The sequence below is a fragment of the Vicugna pacos genome, chromosome 3, assembly GCF_048564905.1.
Source record: "Vicugna pacos chromosome 3, VicPac4, whole genome shotgun sequence".
NCBI lineage: Eukaryota > Metazoa > Chordata > Mammalia > Artiodactyla > Camelidae > Vicugna > Vicugna pacos.
In genome coordinates this window covers 19,294,262-19,316,865 of record NC_132989.1, presented here as the reverse complement: position 1 = coordinate 19,316,865, position 22,604 = coordinate 19,294,262, and the positions used below count along the sequence as shown (strand labels likewise).

Sequence of the window (22,604 nt, the reverse complement as noted above, 5' to 3'; positions counted from 1 at the left end):
GTACTAGCTCTTTGGAAGAGTTAATTTCTCTAAGATCTCAGAGGTGGCCCCCCTCTGACTGCAGTGTGACCTCTAGAAAAGCTGTTCACTGTAACACTGAGCCCAGTCAAACTCAGTAAATTTAGCAGATGGGGATAAGACATGGATTGGGATTGAGGAGGACTGAAGTCTCAAATTTCTTTTGATAAGAAATTGGCACACCATCATTCTTACTAGTATCCTAGCCTTGCTGGAGAAATAACGGTGAGTCAGTAGACCCTAAGCCCATATATGTGTATGTCAACTCTGTGCTCTTCTTAAGTTCTTATGCTGTGTACTTTTTTTGCTACATAAGTTAAAATTCAGGAAGTTACCCATCCAACCAGTCTCTAACTTATTTTCTTTCAGTAAAAATTATCTTTGTTAAAAAATGAAGTTTTAAAAATTTGCCCTTATCTTTCAAAAAATAAAAGCATTCATAAAACCAGAAGTACCCATATCAACTTTTTATTTTTTTGTTTTTTGTTTTGTTTTGTTTTTAAGATTCTGCATATGAGCGATCTCATATGGTATTTTTCTTTCTCTTTCTGGCTTACTTCACTTAGAATGACATTCTCCAGGAACATCCATGTTGCTGCAAATGGCGTTATGTTTTTGGTTTTTATGGCTGAGTAGTATTCCATTGTATAAATATACCACATGTTCTTTATCCAGTCAAATGTCGATGGACATTTAGGCTGTTTCCATGAATTTTATATTTTTTTGTTTTGTCACATGGGCATAACACAAATCAAATTTTCTAAGAGAGTGTCTCCTTGTTATTAATATTAATTATTATTACTACTACTTTATCTTCTGCACCTGATAATAACCAGGGAATGTTGACTGTTCTTTCAGCCAGCTTTGTAAGGGGGCGCCCAAATTAGAATGGGCTACATTTCTGCAATTACATAAATGTCGAATCTAGCATTTATTTTCTCGTAGAAATAATGCCAAAGTTTGTGGTTAGGGTCCTAATTAGATATCAGAAGCTTTTCAAAGTCATTACAATTTCTTTGGGAAGTCCCTGGGGTTTCATATGTAAAGATTTCTCATTGAAAGCTCGATGTTGAGAAGTAAGCCGCTCTCCAAGCTCATTCTCTTCTCCCTGCCCTGGTGGTGTGGGATGCCTCCTTCCCCTTACCAGGAGTTGTTTGTACGAGTCATGTCTTTTTTCTGGGTTAGGCCATGTTTTAATTCCTTTTAAGAAAGCATGAGGCTCGGGCTTTACAGTCTTGATGGAGAGATGTTCATGGTGACAAATTACAAACAAAAAACAATAGCCCTGAAGTTTCAAGCCACCAGGACTGCGGGGTCCGTCCAGGCAGTTGCGCTGCCCTTTTGTTGTGCGTCCCGACTCTGTAACACTGTGTTTTGAGGTTACCGTGCTTCGAAGGCAGTGCAGCAGCTTCAACCTGCTGCTTGAGATTTCCTCCTTTTTCTTTTCAAGCATGTGAGATGAGGGGGACCCTGCACCTCATCATCTGAGCGATTTTGTTCACAACCAGACCTCTGCGTCGGAGCTGAGATGAAAGGTTCTCATCCCCTTTCATAGCTGCTCCTGGGCAGACGTGACCTGTGATAAAAGTACCCACTCAGAGCTCCATTATCTCATCTGAGGCGTGCTCTGCGCTCAGCATCACTCCCTCTGTTCTTCAGGAGTGCCGGTACCTGGCAAGCAGGCAAAACGTCTGAACGCATTTCTCATGCAGACTTCAAAAGTGTCAGCTATTTCTTTGGTGCAATAATGAGGGCTCTTCATTCTGAGAAGGGTGCACTTGGATCTTTGTTTATCCTCACTGAGGACGCTACGTAAAAGTAACTATTTTTATTAATTTTTTTTCCAATAAAGAAGAAAGTATCGTTGAATATCTGATAACTTCTTTAGGGAAATCTGGAGATACAAAGACTGTTCATCCTAAGCTTTCCTGAAAGAGGAATATGGTAATACAAATATAATGGCCAAAGCCAGTGCAAGACATTGATTCACAAAATTGAAATTTGGGGGTTGGTATCTACCATGTACAGATATTCCTGTAGGCACTGCAGATACAGCAGTAGAACAGAGACAGCAATTTCTTGGTCTCAGAGTGCTTACATTTGAGAGCGTATCTGGAGCCCTTAAGTTTTGAGATAATTGGTGCAAGCATAGGTCCTACGAGGTCATAAGCTGCCTGCTGCCTCTGGTGGCCCCGACTGCAGCATCTCCCAGTAAGCTGTCGCAGGCCCTTCTTCCTTTCCTTCGGCATGGCAACACTGTGGGGTATGCACAGAGCTGAGCCTGGAGCAGATGGGGGAGGGGCAATTGGGAGAGTCTCACTCAACTTTCTTCTGCTTCTACGTGACCCCCTCCCTTCCGAAGTGGGAGACTACTTCCCCTTAGCCAAAACCCATTTTCATACCTAATGGGTTACTGAGTGTGGTACCCCAGCACCACACGACAAGACGGAGGCACATTTCAACTTCTGCAACAGTTCCTGCTTTTACTAGGGAATAGAGCATTCTCTTGCTGTGGGAGAGATTACGGTGGCAGATAATTTGGGGACCAAGAGAAGGTCGAGAGGGAAAAGAGAAGGAAGTTCAATGAGGACTATAGTGATGCAGTTTGGTGTGGGGCTGTGGGGCAAAGCCCAGCTGCTCTGATCCCCCTGGCTAGGTGATGGGATGGCTAGGGCAAGACTGGTTGAACCAGTCATGGAATGGAGAGAGCTGGGTTTGGAGGGCCGTTATGGCTGAATGACGGAGCAGGGGACTGTAGCAGTCTAAAAACTTACTGGTGGGGTGAAGGAAGGGAAGGCATGTTTCTAGGTAGGACTGGCAGTGTTCAGAGAGCATTTAAGCATTGAAGCGGAGTCTTTGACAGCCTGTGGTGTTTATGAAAGGGACTCCCATAGGTTGGTGGTGCACGAGCTGAGAGTGCCTGCACCTAGGTTCCGTTCTCCAGGCATTATTGCTTGGTGCCCTGCATCATGCCTGATTCTCTTGCAGCAGCATTACAGACGGGAAGCTTATCCCCACATTTGAAATGCTATAAACACAAGCTTGATTCAAAGATAAACCGTAAGTCATTGCCATATCTCCTATTATGACATTTTTAAATTGTGCCAAACTTCCATCATCCTCTACCCATTGCAATAAATATACAGTACACACATCATCTTCAAATAATAGGAGCAGGAGTATGTTTTTGGAGCATCACCTTTTTCTCTAAGCATATCTAAAGAGGCACATTAATTCTGTATATGCATACACTATTTTAAGCTCTTTATATATTTTCACTATGTTTAATTCTTTATGTGTTTCTCTCACACACACAATCAAAAAAAAAAGCATAATCTTACTGGGGTTTTGGTCAATAGGGATAGCAAGAGGATAGTGTGTGACTTTTCGACCTTTAACACTAACATTTTAACTTAAAGTATGTGTGTGCTTTTAACTAAAATTAACTGTGACTGAAACATAACCTGTCCCTCAACTCACTGTGTACTTCTTTCTTCTCTCTGCCTTACTCTATCACTTTGTTCCTGTCTGTGCGTCCCCTTCTCGCCCCCAACATGATGTACCTAGACTCCCTAGGACCATGTTACAGTGCAGTTTGAGTATCAAACGCCTCTTGCTTATTTTCCATTCAGTTGAGGAAGGTACACTGCCATGGTCTCAGATTTACTCTTCATTTTCCTTAATGCATGATTCAACGACTTCACTTAATGAGTGAATGTATTTTTTATGTGATAAATCAAGAGCCTGGTAGATCTAGGCTTTTGAATTCATTTTGGCCACACTTTCTTTGGTACTGTACCCCCATCTCTTTTTTTTCTTGGTGAATGTAAAACAATCAATCTCTTACAATGACTGTAAGGACGAGCATTTGTGAAGATACCTGGAAATGGTCCTTCCCTCGATATTCTTTTACACCTTGTGCTATACAGAGTTTTTATTCAAGAGTTGTATTTGAAGATCTGAGAGGAGGGAGAATGCAGAAATTTTCTAAATAAAATATACACATAGCCATAGATGGAAAGTGAACTTGAAGCTTAAGTGAGATGGTTGAGGAAACAAATGAAGCTATGCTCAGATGAAGTACAAACTTGTAATGGAAAGGCAATAATCACTGGACTATATGTATGTAAATGTCATGAGTACTTAATGAATCTGTGGCCAGATGGCCTAGTTGATTAAAGGATGTTGCATCTACTTGGTCACTCAAATGACCAGGGTGGAGTGGCCCTCGTATGCCAAATATTTTGCTTTTCTGTGGGGACAGAAGATGGAGCAGTGTGGTCCCTGCTGGTAAGAGACCCAGGGTCTGATGTGGGAGCCACTTACAGAGTGCAGCACCGTAGTTTATATGCACGGGAGAGGAGCCCCATGTCAAAGGGCAGACGAGGGGTAGGTAACTCAGCCTCTAGGGACATTGGGTTGGGCATTGTGGGAATCAGGAGACTTTCTGGAGGAGGTGCAATTAAGCTGACTCTTCCTTGATGAGTTACCCAGGTAGAGGGAAGAGGGGACGGGGAAGGTGTTTGGGCAGAAAGGACAGTCTGAATAATGTCAATGAGGCAAGAAATTTTATGTACAGATGCTTAGGTGTGAATAAAGGGTGTGGGAAGAAGACCAGGTTAAGCAGAGAATCAAATCCCAGATAAAGAGTCCCTTCTGTCTTGCAAAGAAGACAGTCTGGTGCCAATGAGGCCAAACTGAAGACTGAGAAATAGAACGGTAACAGTATCAGAGATACAGATCCTACCTTAAATTTATGTGCTGTGATAATTATTATTATGTTGCAAAATATCTTCATGAATATTCTCATTTGACAGAGAGAACCTAGCAAGGTGTAAGTAGGGTAATAATACTGTGAAAATTAGGGATGAGAAAAATATAGGGATTTTAGGAATTTGACCAACATCTTATAACTTGTTGGTACCCGATCAGGGCTGGGTCAGGGATTTTGTACCATGACCCGTGCAGTACACCACCTGCCCATGTAACCAGGGCATCTTAGCTCAGGGTAATACCCTGAAATCCAGGCTTCCCACCTGTGGGGTTGGTCAGATGGACTTGTGTTTGGCAGAGTAGGGCAAGGCTAACTCCACTGATGGGGAAAAAGACTCATATTGTATGTATTCATTCTCTTCACATGAGAGAAACAGAATAAGGAATAATAAAAAATTATAAGCAATATTAGTAATTAGTAAATAATATATTTCTAATTATAGTATACTAATTATAATAAGCACCACTAACACGGATTACAAATACATTTATTTCGGGGGCCAAGCACCAAACTCTTTCCATTTACCTCTTAAACAATCCCATGGGGCAGGTACTGCTATTGCTCCCATTTTGCAGGTGAGCAAAATGAGGCTGGGCAACGTGCTCAGGTCACACCAGTGACAAGTAGAAGTGCGATGACGCTGAGGTCTGTTGATGTCACAGCCCAAGCTCATCACCACCGTGTGAAACTGCCTTTCTCATGCACTGCAGCTTCACTTGTACAACACCTGTGCTATACCTTATGTGAATTGTTGATATTTAATAAACCATATGGGGACTTCTTTCTCTGTTCCAAGAATTCTGCTACAGAGGCTGCTGTTCTGTAGCTAAAGGAACCCCATTCTGGAATGTTTACTAACTACTCCTTGGTCCTGCTGTTTAAAAAATAAAAGGAAGGGGAAAAAAGGTAAATGTCTTAGACCTTAATAGAATTTGGTTTACTGTTTCTTATTTCATCTTCAGAAATCTATTAGAAACTGTCCCTTGAATATAAACCTGAAGTACGAACCAAAGGAATGATGGAAGCTGAACACACTGAAAACCTGTTAATTTTCAATAGTGTTTGAACTTCAGGTTTGGCTTGTGTTCCCAAGAACCCAACAGGATGCAGGGCTGTCTTCTTGCATTTCAGTGTGTTTGCAGCTATTTTCTCTCTCCCTGTTGTAGGGGACACACAATCAGGTATTAAGATGTGACAGAATGATGGAAATGAGGAAGTGAAGAAGGCACATGGGAAGGCAGTAATTAACCGGAATGCATATTTATCATAGTCTGTCATTGTTTACAAACAACATAATGATTCCTGATTGTGGAATTAAACTCCAGGCTTCTAGTTTGTGAAGTCAATCAAACAACCCCAGCAGGTGCAGATCAGCAGAAGGACTAACCAAGTATGTGTTCTGATATACAGGATAGAGCTGGAGACATCTTCTGTCAAAAACTGATTGATTGCTGAAGATTTGAATAATCAGTATATCAGGATGCCTTAACCATTGACACAGCCATAACGTAACAGGGAAGAACGGGACTTAAAAGAAAGAGAAACAGAATCATCCTCCATTCTAATACCCAGCCTGGACAAATCCTTTGCTTTCCTGACCCTCACTTTCCTCATCTGTAAAATGGGAATAAGGGCATCTCTCTCACAGGGTCCCTGCTCTCCATCTCCATGCTTGACAGTCACCATCATGAGTCCATGCGTGGACTCCATGACAGCCTTCTACCTGGCTTCCCTACCTCCATCCTCACTCACCTACAATCTGTTCTCTAGAGAGCACCATGAGTAAGCTCATAATGAAAATCAATCACATCTTGTAATTCCTCTATTAAAACCATCATTCCTTTTTCCCTGGTATAAAATCCTAACTCCTGGCTGTAGCCTTTGAGGTTCTGTACAGTTTGGCCCCTGTTTCGCTCTCCAACCTGGTTTTCCATCATTTCTCCTCTCAACATTTTCAAGCCATGCAGGTCTTCTTTCTGTTTCTTGCACATTCTGTCTTATTCACATCTCAGGACCTTCTCCTCTGATTTTTTGCTTGTAATGACTTACACCTGGTCTTCACAGGCTGTCTTCTTTTGGACAGTAGGTCCTCTCTGAAATATCAGCTTCTTTGGAGATACTGTCTGACCACTCTATTGATTGCAACTCTCTCTCTCCAACTCACTCCATCATATTATCTTGTTTTATTTTCTGTGTAGCCCTCACTACCTGAAATTTTATATTTTACTTGTTAGCTGTTTATCTTCCTTACTAGAACACAAAATCCCTGTGGCCACCTGGGTACCCATTGCCTAAGAGTGCAATCAAGTATTAATTTAGTGCTGAGTGAACAAATGTGAGGATCAAATGAGGTATAATCAATGGAAATGGCTCCCTAATCTATTGTGTTGCACAACCACTCGGTTTCATAATTTCTTCTCTCCTGCTAAGTCATTGTCAAAATGGAATGAGCATAATTTTCAGCCAAGAACTCTTTCAAATGGGAACTTACTTTCTAGGGACTTATAGTTTAATGAAAGACCAGATGAGTACAAAGAGTAAAATAAATTATTTTACAAAAAAAATTAAGATACCCTATATTCACTTTGCCAAGGTCAGCTTTCTCTTTTGCACCATGTAATTCTATATACCACGCTATATAACTGTATGGATGCACGTATGTCACAGAGAGTTATTGAAACAAGGGGTATGTATAGAATTAGAGGAGAGTCTTGGGAAAAGGGAATTTGAAATACTGTTGATGCAGGGAGAGAGCAGGATTTATCAATTTGGACATTTTACAGGCCCGTAAGAATTCCCAAATTTCACTAATTACCTCCATCCTCCCAAATCCTCTAGTCCCTTTTTTTTCATATATCTTTTTGCCATTTGTATGTCTTCATTGAGAAAAAAAAATCTATTCAGTTCCACTGCTCATTTTTAAATCAGATTGTTTGCTTATTTTGTTTGTTTGTTGCAATTGAGTTATATGAATTTTTTAATATATTTTACATGTTAATAACCCCTTATCAGATGCATTGTATGCAAATATATTCTTCCATTCCATAGGTTGCCTTTTTATTTTGTTGGTTGTTCGTTCTGCTGTATAAAAGCTTTTTAGTTTGATATGGTCCCACTTGATTGATTTTTTGCTTTTGTTGCTCGTGCTTTTGGTGTCACATCCCAAAAAAAAAAAAAAAATCATTGCCATGACCAGTTATCAAGGACTTTACTCCTATGTTTTCTTCTAGGAGTGTTATGGTTTTAGGCTTTATGTTTAATACTTTAATCCATTTTGATTTAATGCAAACTCTATCAAAATGCCAATGATATTTTTCACATAAATAGAAAAAAATCCTAAAATTTACATGGAACCACAAGAGACCCTGCATAACCAAAGCAATCCTAAGGAATAAGAACAGAGCTGGAGGCATCACACTCCCTGGTCTCAGATTACATTACAAAGTGATAATAATCAAAACAGTATGGCATTAGCATAAAAATAGACACAGACCAGTGGAACAGAATCAAGAGCCCAAAAATAAACTCTCACACATACAGTCAACTCATATTTGACAAGGGAGCCCAAAACACTCACTGGGGAAAGGCTAGTCTCTGCAATAAGTTGTGGTGGGAAAACTTTATAACCACATGCAGAAGGATGAAATTTGACCCTTACCTTACACCACTCTTCTGGTTCTAAGTTTTTTCCCCATCTATTTTCCAAATCTTAACAATTAAGAGTATGTTACTAAAGGTGTAATTATTAATGCAAAGGGGAAAATATATCTTATAACCAGAAACTGAGCAATGTAGAACTTCGGTCTAACTTTCCCATGGTTATCAGAGGAATCATAATATTTATTTTCTATCCCCTTTGGTCTGGGAATCATTAGTGCTACTTTATATTGGTAGCACTCCTTTTCTTTCATTGCTTACTGGGTACATCAGTCAATCCACTTGAATATCGGTTTTAAGTGAATTAACCATAGAGGTTATGGTGGGCTCCACAGTTGAAGGATATTGCTTCCTATAAGAAGGGTGCATTGGGCAATCTTATGAAGTTGTGCATTATGTGTAATTAATATGATTTAACCAAAAAAGGCAAATCGTATATAAAGGAGTATCAATGAACTATCATCACAGTGCACAATTTACCCCCTCTTTCAGGAATTCTTGTTGCTCTTAGAGCCAATGCATGTCATGAATGGCAATCCTTGCTCCAGAGCCAAGAGGAGAAAAATTTCTCTTTTAATGGATTTGTTCATCAGCCATGTTTTCCTAAATATTATCAGTTATGTACATGGGATCAATTCTTTGGTAGGTAGGTGATGAGAGTAGAAAGTAGAGATATTGGATAAGTGATGGGAAGATGGGCTTTGGGTAGACTGTCAATTGAAAGAAAAACAAAAACAGGAGATTGCCTATAAAGGTATCTTTATTAAAATTACCCTTTAAATAGTTTACAACTGTGATTGACAGTAACATTTTCAATTTGGGTATCAAAGTAATCAACAATCTTTCTTTTTTTAAATTATGTGTTGGACATTGAACCTATTTGAGGTGTTGTGATCATGCTGTGGACAAATATCATTTGATTCTAACCCTCCTACCAGAGCGATGTTGTTATTTCCAACATTTTCAGATGGAGAAACTGCAAGTCACCAGCAGAGTTGTGCCTTCTTCCTGTTTCTCTGACTCTAAGCCCAGGTTCTGAACCACTGGGCTTTATTGCCTGCCTCGCTATGGGAATTCTGGAGTCAGACTGTCCATGTCGGCACACAGCTCGTCTCTTAAAGACTTCATTTTAGTTGCTTCACTGCTCTGTGCCTCAGTCCACCCTTCTATAAAGTGTGGGTGACAGGAGAGCCTACTTCATAGGGATGTTGTAGATCGCAAATGAGATTCTGCAAGGAAAATGCATAACAACTCTCGGCTTGTTAGTAAACACCCATTAAACGTTGTCTGTGATTATTACATGCTATGCATTTAGGCTGTGGCTATATGGGAGAATCTCAGGTTAAAGTCGCCTTTGTCCGATTTTGAAATCCTAATTAAAAGAATGGTAATTAGTCAGTGTCCAGTTGGCAGAGATACATGTTCAGGCTGAGCTGCTAAATTCTGTAAATCTTTCTTTTCTGCTATCATCTGCAGGTGGAAAATAGGTGCTCTTTGCATTTTATGAAAAGTGAAAAGGCAACTCAGTTTCCTTCCTTCCCTTTCACTGGCCTTCTTTTGGACCTCATAGGGAGTGAAATGGTTGGATCTCTGCCCAGTAAACTCTTTTCAGAAAGACACCGTTTCACTGAAGCATCACGCATACTGATGGAACAGGCGTTAGTCTTGGAACTAGACCTGCTAAATATCAGTCCTAGTTTCGCCTTAGATCAGCTTTGTGACTCATGGGCAAATTAGTCAAAAATTATGAAATTCAGTTTCTTCATCAATAAAATAGGAGTAATATTTACCCTAGAGCAGTGATTCTCAGCTAGAGGTGACTTTCGTTGTCTTGACTGAGGAGCAGAGGTGCTACTGACAGCTAATGGGTAGAGGCCAGGGATGCTGGCACACATCCTACGGCGCACGGGATTCAGCCCCAGCATCAGTGGTACTGAGGTTTAGAAACTCTGCCTCAGAGTGTTGTTACTTGAATAAAATAACAATGTTTGTGAAGCACTTAGCCTTGTGCATGACGTGTGGTAGGAGTTCATAATTCGTTAATGTCATCTGCCAGGCGTTACTCACTAATGTGAGTTTCCAGGCTTCTGTCAGGTCCAAGCACTGTGATCAACAAATTCATACAGAGGTGTCACACTAATTCTTCTGTCAACGGTATATGCAGTTAAAAAGTAGGCCTCTTAGAGGCTGATTCTGAGTGTATCTTTATGATGGAATGTCAGCCCTTGGCACCTGGGGAAGTTAGGTTTCCCCTCACCTCCTCTTCCCCCACAAGGAGGCAGGAATCTGGCACTGTAATTTCTTACCTCTCCTTACTGGTTGTGAAGATCGGTGCGACGATGCAGGTAACGCGTCCAGCCCTGTGTATGGCATAGGGTGGGTGTAAATGTAGGTCAGCGTTATCATCACTTAGTGTCTGTCTGTCTCTCTCTGTCCATTAGGCTTGTGGTCATATTAAAGGAATCTGCTTTCTCCACCCTGCTCTGTCCTGTGTTAATCACTGTGCTCAGTAATGAACTCTTCCTGAGAGCTTTTCTTCCCCAGATGATGAACTGTTGAGATAGGAAACCCTCCCCAGTTGGGTTTGATTTGGCCTACAAGGTCCCAGACGGGGCTCGAGACCTGCACCTGGGCTCTGACAGCACTGCTGGGCCCCTTTCTCTTTCCTTATTGTAAAACAAGGGTGCTCAGTGGCCTGGAAGTTCCCTTCTGGGTCTCTCACTCTGTGGCTCTGCCTGGGCCTGCCTACGGCGAGTTCTGCATCACACCCCGGTTGGCCTGCTCATGGCTGTGCTTCTCACGGTCCGAAGTTTTTCTGGTTACCTTCGACTTCAAAGCCGTTTATGACTTATAAATGTTCCAAGACAGTTCTTTTTTTTTTCATCTGTGATTCTCAAAAAAATCACAGTGTTCTCTGGCTCTTAAACCACTGCTCTAGGTTAATTTGGCTTTTTTTTTTCTTCCACCAGGAAGTTCAACAGAAATTTATGTTTGCTTTTATCAATAAGCCATAGATTGTTGTATTTTGATTTTACCCCTTTGAGGAGGTATCACATACTGATTGGTTATTGAAAATTCCTTAAGCAGTATTGGCAAATGTTAAATCTTACTCATCTGGCAAAGGGCTTTTTTTCCTGTGCTAATTAAGTGCGTACTTCAAACACTGTTGATTGCTGCCAGGGCAGCCCGGGTAGAACGAAGGCCGGCGGAGGGGTGTGACATACCCTGACATCAGGAAGGGTGCCAGAACTCTTCAGCCTTCATTTACTTTATTTTCACTTCTCTCCAGTGAACATGGGGAAGGGAGCTGAGGTTTCTTTTATAAATATAATGATAAAAGACCCATGAAAATCTACATTTTCAAGTTGTCTAATCAGTTGATTAATTTCTAAAGCTACTGAAGGGCTGGAAACCCTGGGACTATCACATCTCGAAGTCAATACTTTAACCCTTTTGGCTTCTCAGTGTTTTTGAAATGTTTCTAGTAGAAAATCCTTGTGATGTTGAATAATGTGTCCACCAAAAAGAGCAGAGAGTTGGTATTAAAAGAAATCTGAGTTTGAATTCTCAGTCTTCCACTTGTAAACTCAGTAACTTTGGGTCAGATAGTTAGCCATTTTAAGCTACTGTCTCCTTGCCCATAAAAAGTAAAGAGAATACCATCCACTTAACAGAGTTATTGTGAAGGTTAAATTATCTAAACTCCTAAGCACAACGCTAGGCACTTAGGGTCCTCAACAAATGAGAGCTATTGTTTTGATGCTAAGTTTCTGGTTTTCGAGGTACAGCTATTATCTTGTTCACTGTTGGAGTAGCTGGGTACAGCAGGTGGTAGTATCATTACCTTTGTGTGTCTTTTGAGAGTGTTAATCAAATTTGTTGGGACTAGTGTAGCAAAGAGGCTATGATTCCAGAGAAGAAAAAAGTTACCTGCAAAGTGGCTCAGAAAAGTGACTGTACTTGTGCCCTAAAGCACAGGCCAGTGTCAGTGCTGGAACTGCACACGTGCTGAGAGCATGGAAGATAAGCTAGACAGACATTAAGTGTTTCTATGAATTTGATGTCGTATTCAAGACTTACTGTAAGTAACACAACATGAAATTTCCCTAGATTAGGCAAAAAGAGAATTTCTTGGCTTATAAAATTATAAGCCTAGAAATGGGACCAACTTGTGATACCGCTAGATGGAGGGCTTGGTCTCTTGACTGTTCTTCTTCTTCATGCATGACTGTCCTCTCCAACCAATAAGGAAGATGGCCAGTGAACTCACATTCTCCTAGCTTGGTGTGTTCCGCATCATAGAACAGATACTACCCATCAGTTTCAGCAAAACAGCCCCAGCAAGGACTCCAGTTCTCCCAGCCTGGGTCACATGACCATGCCTGAATCACCCACTGTGCTTGGGAGATAGGAAGTCCACACGTGGGCCACATGTCCTCCTCTTGTGGCTAGGCACAGCACCATGGTTGACAGCCCCTTCAGGACACCATGGAATAGGGAAAGGGAAGCTCCCTGAAGGAAAAGAAGGGTGTTTTTACTGGAAAGGGGGGACAAACAAACCTTATAATAATTTCATATACATTTCATTCTAAGAGAGAAAAGACCGTGAGATATTGATTGAGAGGAGTTGTAGGGGAACTTATTATTTAGGGGACTTGTTCAAGCTTGTGAAAACTGAAGAAGAAAATTGTGAAAGGAAGTGGCCAGGATGAAGGGGACTAAGTGGGAAAAGGGATGAGGATGGGCCCCAGCGCTCCCTATGAAATGGCTGAGAAGGGCTTTGGGGGACAGGAGTAATTAAATATGGTCTTAGCTGAAAAATGCTAAGGCTAAGAGGAGGAAATACAATAAGGAGGAAGAAAGCAAGAAAAGGACACAAAGGACCTGGAAAATGAAATAAGTGTGTCATTAAGGAACACTTGAAAGAGCGAGGCGGTAGAACAGGAAGTTAAAATTCAGGATTTCTTGCCATACACGCAGCATTGCACTGCTTTATTCAGAGAGAAACCTTAAAGGTTTCTCTGAGCTAGGAGGGTGTCTGAAATTCAACAAAGTGGAAAATTACATGCCTAGAGACCATAGTTGAGTGGTTAGGAAAGTTAATTTTTACTTAAATTGTATAATGCCTTTAGGGATTTGGGGACATTAATAGATAATTATGAGCGATAATTAGCTAATAAATATATATCCAATTATTCAGTTCTGGATGGATTTTGCCATCATTTCTGTTGGTGAGTATGTTTTATGTTTTTGTCACATGTACATTAAATGTCTAGTGATATGCTTAAATATTTTCCATTCTAATAACCTCTGCATATCTGTTTTTTTTTTTTTTGGCAGAAGGTTTACTGCCTCTCACATACACTCTAAGCCAAAAATGACTTTCCGTATGCATCATCCATTTCCTCTTCCATTCATTTTCATGCAGGTATTTCCCGAACATCTACCGTGTGCCCCAGAGTGTGCGTTAGAATTCACAAGGGAATAGACATAAGCCTTAACACAGGAAAACAGACATTAGACCAGCCTAGAAACACATCCATAGTTATGCAGTATGGTTGTGTGATGGAAACAGGCTGGAGGTTGGGACTGGCTTAAACTGTGTTGGGGGAGAGACATATGAAGAGCTTTGAGAAAGGAATGTGTAAGCCGAGCTCTTGAAGACAAAAAAGAGCTGAAGAGGTGAAAATCAGAAGAATAAGTGCTGCTGGCAGAGGGAAGAGCCGGTGCAGAACCCTTAGTAAGGAATAAGAAAGGGCAGTAGGGCAGCAACTGAACTGAGGCGGTGGTTCTTTTCCTTCCCTTCCCTAACTCCTCTGTTAATTCACATGGTCCAGCAAGTCAAGAGCTGTGTCTTTCTTTTCTGTTGCATCCCTGGCGGGGTCAGTGTGCTCTTACTAAGCTGTTGTCTCTCAGCTCCAAACCCACACCCTCTACTGTGCAATGTGATGCTGGGGCTAGGATTCAGCTCACCACCCTTTTAATTGACCCAACTGGCTTCCTTTTAGGTTCTGTCCATAGTGGGCGCTAGAGGAAGACTATAATACAGGGAGAGAAGGACTCCTTTGTTTCCTGCTCATCAGCATCAATCCAGAAGCAATTGGTCCCAGTTCCCAATTTTGTTTCTTTTTCTGTAATCCCCAGACCAGGCCACTTCAGTGAGACCAGGACCAGCAGGCAGGGTGCCCTTCTCAGACACCTAGGTCCCACCTCCACAGGATGACTCTGGCTAGCTTCAGGTTCTACTAACCCCATCGTCTCCCCAGCCCTAAGGGAGGTAGCTGCCTCTTGCAATCACTATCTTGGACTCCTCCATGCCACTTTTTTTGCATTTTCACTCCTCCAACGTCTGCTTAAACATTCCTGGTATTAAATTCTCCATGTTAAGATAACAGGTGGAATGTCTGTTTTCCTAACTGGCCCTGACTGATGCATAGGTAGTTTCACTGTTTACAGTTGCCCAAACTTGCCACCTCTTAATGAGGGTCCCCAGCTGGGCCCATCCAAGGCCAAATGTCCATGAGTGGAAAAGCTAAGTCGCAAGCAAGAAATGATGTGATGGTCAAGCTGGAAGATGCATTTTGCACAGTCTGCCTGTTTCCAATCTCCTCTATGCAATATCTTTTCCAAGGCTGGCAGAATTATAAAAATATCAATTTGGGCATTATTGACTTTTCAGCTGGGATACCAAGAAAGTGTTTCAGCAGCCTCGATAAATTAAATCTGGCCACCTAGCTCCCAGACTGGCAGGCTCCTACATCATTGACAGAGAAGACAGGGGAAAGCAGTTTTCCCAGCTGTTGCTGTAAATGATGTGCATTGTGTTTGCAACCATTAGCAGGTGGAGGATTTGAAGTGTGGGTAGATTGCAGAGCTGCCTCTTTTAAAAATGCATAAGCACTTTGTGAGTTTGCTAAGTCATGTTTCACTCAGCTCGGTTTGAATTTTTCATAGGGGAGAAAGATTCTGTAGTCTTTCCTCTTTTATTCCTTCTATGTCAGTAAGAACTTAGGGCTACAGTGGAAAGGGGCCAAGTCCAATCATATAATTTTCTTGATTGGTCCTCAATTTTTTCCAAGTTGTAAAATGTTGGAAGATTTAGTGTTTAAGGACTTGAGTCTGTTGAGTTTCCTGCCCTTCCCCGTTTAATCCAGAAGACAGATTCCTCCAGGCTCTGGGTTTAAATTTATTCGATGTGTCTTCAAGTAAAATTTTACCCTGGAAGACTCATCCGTTTGTGAAATCCTAAGCACTGCAAACTGTAAAGGAGCCTTCTATCCAAAGTGATGCCCTGGTCCCACACTATCTACCAGACACTGTATGTGCTAGCGGTTACTCTCCATTCCCAAGACAAAGTCAGACCTTACAAAGTGCTCGGTAGATACTTCCCTAATGAATCCAGTTATAGCATCAGTGCTCTTCCTAACGTGATATTCCAGCCAGACCCCAGCATCCGTTGTACAGCATTTTAGTGGAAGCATCACCATCATATCTAACAAGCTCCTGACTGGTTTTGTTCCTGTAGGTCAGTGTGTGACTCCTAGTAGAATAAATGTATATGGTGACTGAAACGCTTATTGGATGCCACAAACCATGAAACACCTTTGCCTTAACTTTTTCATTTAATTTTCCTAAACCCCTTATGAGGAAGATACTGTTATGAGCCTTATTTTTCAGACAAGGAAGCTGTGGCTCAGGGAGGTAAAGTAACTTATCCAAGCTGACATATTGTGGGGCCTGATTCTGGAGCCTGAAATTTGTCTGCTCTGCTATCAACTTCATATAACTCAACACATGTGTTTGCCTCACTCATTTAATCATCAGACATTTATCAAACCTCTGTTGTGTGCCAGACAGCAAAAATTGATGTCCAACAAATTCAACAATGGTTTGCTTAAAAATAAGGACAAGCTATTAGCCTCTTTGACCAGCAACTAGTTAATACATCCCCTCAAAAGGCAGCAGGTGTTTTTCTTTTTTATTATAATGAAACAGACTTCTCTTAGAATGAAATGGTTTTCTCTCTGTATCTGACTAATCAATTGTAACCTGTTTTCTCCACAAATGGAGAGCCAGTATTGAAACCTCAGGAAATGGAGAGCAAAAGTATGTTGCAATCTGAAGTACCAAGGTATTTAGGAGATCATGGTTTGCTGTGATGGAGGGGATTCTAGCGTACCCTGAGTTACATAATTGACCTTTCATAGATCTTTGTGCCCTTTCTAGGACTGGTGAGCACATGTCAGTGGGACTGCAAGGGCAAAAGGGTCTTCTGTGTTCTGGTTTAAAACTTCGGTCTTCTGTGGTTAAATTCTTGGGATGGGTAGCATCAGACAATGCTTCCAAAGAAGAAACAGCAAGATTCTCGTCTTACATTTTGGTTATTTTTCAAATTTCATAATGACTCTTCCCACAGCAGCTCCCGCTGGACTGTATTAATCCCATCGTCTTCCTTGATTTCAACCTAATGTATAGACTTCAGAAGCCATCTTACAAATTATCTTTCCAAAAGAGTAAAAACATTCAAATGTACTCATAAAATATTGAAACATGTGGTAGTCTAACAGGCTCCCCTAAAATTAAGTTGTTCCATTTCCCTTTAATAGTGAAAGTGCTTAGAATAAGTAGAAAGTAATGAGAAAGTAATACTTCTGTTTTTCCCGGAAGCTGGAAGATGCCAGCTGACATTTAAACCCCTGCTCATCCCAGCCGTTCAGGCAGGAAGCAGCGCATCCGTGCCAGGTTCTTGGCTGGGGCAGGTAGTGGAGGGCTGCGTGTAGTTTTCCACCGGAATACACAGAACTCCCTCCCATGATGGTGTTTGTGTTGTGAAAATGCCTTTTAGAAAAGCCTCGGGTTTCACTCCAGGTCCACTGAATGGAATGACTTTACCATGAGGAAGATAACTCTTGGGCAGGGAAACACAGGCTTGTATTTCTTCTGGTTCAGCTGGGTTAATGGCCAAAGTATTTTGTCATCTTCTGTAAAGGTAATAGGCAGGCGTATTCCAGCACATAGTTCCTCTCGTTTCTTTCTCCTGTTCCTCTTTCTTTTTTTAGAAGCTGAGTTCAGTTTCTGAACTTTTCTCAAGAAAGGGCAAACTAGATCAGCTCTGACTTGATGTGATTACTTTTCCTTGACCCAATTCCTTAGAGACTTTTCCCCATTGAGTCATATTAGTATGGGGATGGCCAGGTTTGCAGAGGCAGAGGCAGATTCTGCCTTCTGAAGGAGAAAAAAAGTTCACCTCAGAATCTAGGCTGGCAGACAGAAAACGTTTCCTATCACTGATATTTTCAGTCACCAGCTGGTACATGTTGAACAGTTTTTCTGTTGCACGGAAGATATTTATTTGTAATAGCCTGAGATAACTAGGACATTACTGCTGGGGTGATTCCTTTTGGCTAATTGGATTGTTGCATTTCACTTAATGGGTATATAAATACAATGATTCCACATTTTAAAAAGTGGTTTGAAGGAGCAGACATATATTTGAGATACTTTTGGCATTGTAATTTACAGGGACTGTGTTTTTTTCACTCTCGCTGGAAAAAATGTACAAATTGCTATAAATATTTACATCATTTAGATACAAAGAGGACAGGCATTGTACAAGAAGACAGGATATAACTCTCCTAATAGTTTCCATTCTAGGGCTCCTCTACTTTGACCACATTAGAAATGACAGTAAAATGGGATCTTTTTAATGTGACTTACATTCATGGGAATAAGATATAGTGCAAATCAAAACTGGGTCTCCTTTAAAACATATAAACATACTATATTATCCATGTCCTCAATATTAGCATCATAAAGTAGATTGATTTCCCTTTATTTTTTATGGCTTAAATGCAGTGTACTATATGAGGTACCCAGTGTATCACCTGTGATCATCAAACAGTATTAAGTTCGTAACTCCAAGAAGACTATGGTTGTTCAGAGGGTGGAGGGCTGGGAGCAGTGACTTACATTTAGGAAATTGCTTTGTGCCATGATTGGGGGTTTTTTAGTTCAGGGAGCCACCAACTGTGTATCTGAAAAATGGCTCTCCCTCTAAATAGCTGAATGCAGTACTATGAATCAAGCCGCAGGCAGACAGGGATAGAGGAATTCACACTGGCTTAGATATAAATGTAGGGGCTCATATAAGTGAAAAGCTCAGTGACAGATCTGCCTTCAGATATGGCTGGATCCAGGTATTTACATTTTTACTGGAATAGTCTTTCATTGAATTTCTACACTGTGACCCAAGCTATTTTCTGCAATTACAATAATGGACACTTTACTGTGTCTACCTCAGGGAGCTTATGGCATAGTAGCTGAGATGCCGAAGGTAGAAAAGAATTACAACAAACATGATATGTACAATAATAAAGGCACTTACAAAATAAAACCATAATTCAGAGTTAAACTTGACAAATATTTCTGAGGAGAGATGAACAAGGACTTTAGAGAGAAGTTACAAAATTGTTTTGAAAGAGAAGCAGGAATTTCATAAACAGCCTTGATTATAGTATTTGGGAGATCTGTATTCAAATCCGAGCTCTGCCATTTACAAATTGTGCCATTACAAATTGTGCAAGTTTCTTACATTTCCAGGGCCTTAGTTTCTTTGTGTGGAAACTGGGAGTGGAGTTACTTTCTTAGAATTATCATGAGGGTCTGGCGAGTTGATGAGTGCACAGAGCTACATGGGGCTGGTGCAGAGTAAGCCTCCCTGACTAGTAGCTGTCATTGCACTCTCATGGACTCCCCCTGTTGTACCTGCCTGCAGTGATGCAGGGCATTAGATTAGAGTTTAATCGGCCTCAGTAAAATCAGCTAGCATTGAGTGCTTCCCGTGTACCTCAGACTGCATGTAGAGTTTCACTTGGCATATCTAAATCCGCCCTACAACTCTAGGCAGTAGGGGTGTTATTATTCTCATCTCACAGATGAGGAAACAGAAGCCTCGAGAATTTAAGGGGCCTGCCAAGGTAGTAAGGCTCATGAAGGGTGTAGCTGAGTAACTATCTGACTCTGTTGCCTATGGGTGGAAGCATTAGCCTGCATTTCCTCTTAGCAGCATCTCATCATTAACTTCCTCCCCTCAATGGATTTGGCTGCTGGGTAGTCCTGTTGCAGCCCGTCCTGTGTGCCATCTCACTTCTTTTTAAGACTCGGTTGTGGATGCTTGTGTGTGTATTCAGGTGCTGTGTGCTACTCTGAGCTGAGCTGCCTGGCATTAATCCCTTGGGCTCTGTGCTTCCTTGCAGGTGAGCCTTCCAGGTGGTCATCCTCGCACTGTGACTGCTGCTGCAAGAATGGCAAGGGTGACAAAGAAGGGGAGAGCGGCACCTCTTGCAACGACCTCTCCACCTCCAGCTGCGACAGCCAGTCTGAGGCCAGCTCTCCCCAGGAGACAGTCATCTGTGGGCCCGTGACACGCCAGACCAACATCCAGACTCTGGACCGCCCCATCAAGAAGGGCCCCGTGCAGCTGATCCAACAGTCAGAGATGCGACGGAAAAGTGACCTGCTCCGGACTCTGACTTCGGGCTCCAGGGAGTCGAACATGAGCAGCAAAAAAAAAGCTGTGAAGGAAAAGCTCTCCATTGAGGAAGAGCTGGAGAAGTGCATCCAGGATTTCCTAAAGATCAAAATTCCAGATAGGTTCCCCGAGAGGAAGCATCCGTGGCAGTCTGAACTTTTACGAAAGTACCATCTATAGGGGCAGGCTGGGGGGGGGGGGAGGAGAAACAAACCGTGTCACCATTTTGAAATAAACCTCCTAAACAGAATCCACATTTGAAAAGAAAAACAACAATCCACGTTTATTAGAACACAATAGCTCATTGACCTATTACTACTGCCTACTTACCTAGTTCACCTTAACACGTAAAGCCACAGGGTAGATTTCTCTCCAGATGTGCAAGTGTAAAAAAATCTTTTTTTTTTTGGTGGGGGGGGAGTTATTTCTTTGTTTGTTAACTTGGTCCCATGTCCTGAGTATCTTATCTCTAAGGAGAGCCAGCTATGTAAGAATAGCTGAGAAGACGTGGGAATCCTTCCTCCCAGACTGGGTTTTTCTCTCATCTTCTATCTCCCTCCTTTGAATGAGAATATGGTAGAGACCCGGCCCAATGGCATATGTTTGGATTTTTAAATTTTCCTTTTCCCTTTTGTTTATGGGGGAAGGGGTGGGGGGAATGGCAGATTTATATGACTTTTCACTCACATCGATTATGTGCCAGTTTATAATGACCCCGTCTGCATGAGTGTTTGTGCAACACAAGCACAACGAAGTGTGTATATACATACGGCGCACGAGATCCCAGGGCCTGGACGTCCTAAGGGCTGTGCTCACACTCCCAGCAGCACCCTCTTAGGGTCCTTCCGACACACGAGCCTCTGCTCTTTTCTTAAAGCCCTCCTGGGAAGGTTTCCCAGCCTCTCTTGGCAAGGCTTCCGAACATCCAATAACCCTCATCATCAACAAATCACCTTCCTTATTTCGAAATTATCACCCTCAGGCTCCACTTTACCACGATGCTCTTTCTCTGTGCTAGGAGAGCTAGTCAAACTTTCTTTGTATTAAAGGAACCCAAACACCCATATCCACAAAAATGACTGCAAAACGACCCCACACTCAGCCTGCCCTACCCTGGGCTGAATTACTTTCCTTCTCTCAGTATTTTCAGAGCTCTTACTGCCCGTGTTGTAACGGTGTGGCCTTCCCACATAGCCCACGTTGAGTTCTCTGCACTCCTGTGTAGCCGTGGGAATAAGAACAGCACAGAGTCCTTTAAGGCTCCCACTTTTTGTGCTCAGAGGAAAGTGTTTTTCACATCCCTCCTAATCATTTCTCATAACCTTTTAAAACTACAGTGCTACATTGTTACTTTCTTGTAGCCAGATCTGTTTGCCTTTGGGATCTGGGATTTGGCTGTGTCCATACTAGGACTTGGCCGTCACTGATGTCTGTGAACAATCCATCTGGATAACTGGAGCCCCGAAATGATGATTCCGGCTTTCTAAACCGTCTTTCTTGATTACACCCTTGACTTGTATAGACACAGCCAAAAAGAAACTGTGAATAGCCATCCATCCATGTGACTCTGTATTCTATTCACCTACCAATAGTTCTTTCATAGACTTGTGGTAAATGAAGATTAGAGGCCAAGTTTTACCTTCAGCATTCCTCATGCAGTTAAGTGGAAACTGAAAAATAATTTGTCCATCATTAATTGTGTGCCAAGCACTCCTAATTTCTTTCTTTTTATTATGTGTGTATGTATATATGTGTCACAGGTAATAAAGGCAACTGGATGGTGTCTGTAGGAAGGAAAAATAACGACCAGTGGCTTCTTTTTGAAATCTTTGATTGATACACGTTTATCATGTAAGAGATCCATCTTAATTTCTGTTATTATACCCATTAGTATATGGATATCTTTCTGAATTTTTTGTAATTCTTGCCTTCACACCCGGGCAACAGACTTGGCCAGTGGTTTCTTGTCCTGATGATTTGAATGGAGTTTACAGTTTTACTTAAGTAAGAAAGAAAGATCATTTGGGGAGTTGAGTTGTCAAGAGAATTATAATTATGAATTTAAGTGGTATCCTTTTATGTGTTAATATATTAGTTGACGTTTGATCTTAACTGCAACATAGCTTTGTAAAGCCTACCAGTAATCTTCAGTCTTTTCAATGTTTCTTTATGCCATATCAGAATACCACCGTCCTAATAATAGAAGATTTTGCAAAGGATCATAGAACTTCATGGGTCAAGAAGTTAAATTTGGTGAAAATATCCCTGAACTCACTTTGGTCAGATGATTCTTACGGTCCTCCTGGAAGTGCTGTCAAAGAGTTGGGGGTCCGAATAAGAAGGGCAGAGTCCCAGCTTCCTTAAATTTCAAACCTGATTGTAATGGTATCAGATCAAGACACACTAGTAAGAATTAGGGAACTAGTAAGATGGCAGTCAACCCACTACTCTTACCGCATACTTTAAATAGGAAATTGAAGACTGCAAAGAAAATGTTCATGGCATCACTTCTCTGTCCTTTGCCCCGTCATGACTTTTTTCCTGGGTAGGCAGTCTTTATACCCTCAATGAACAAAACTAGTGGGAAGTCTGTTTAAAACAACAATAAAATTTTTAATCTGGGTC

At 41.5% G+C, this 22,604-nt stretch overlaps 1 protein-coding gene across 1 annotated transcript in view; it reads left to right on the top strand.

Annotated features, from left to right (window-relative positions):
• Positions 1-21,782, top strand: part of KCTD16 (potassium channel tetramerization domain containing 16) — a 233,019-nt gene extending 211,237 nt beyond the window's left edge. The window contains exon 2 of the mRNA XM_006204502.4: positions 19,705-21,782. Coding sequence (XP_006204564.1) covers positions 19,705-20,159 — 455 coding nt within the window. The 3' untranslated portion in view covers positions 20,160-21,782. The remainder of the gene's footprint in view (positions 1-19,704) is intronic.
• Positions 21,783-22,604: the final 822 nt, after the last annotated feature.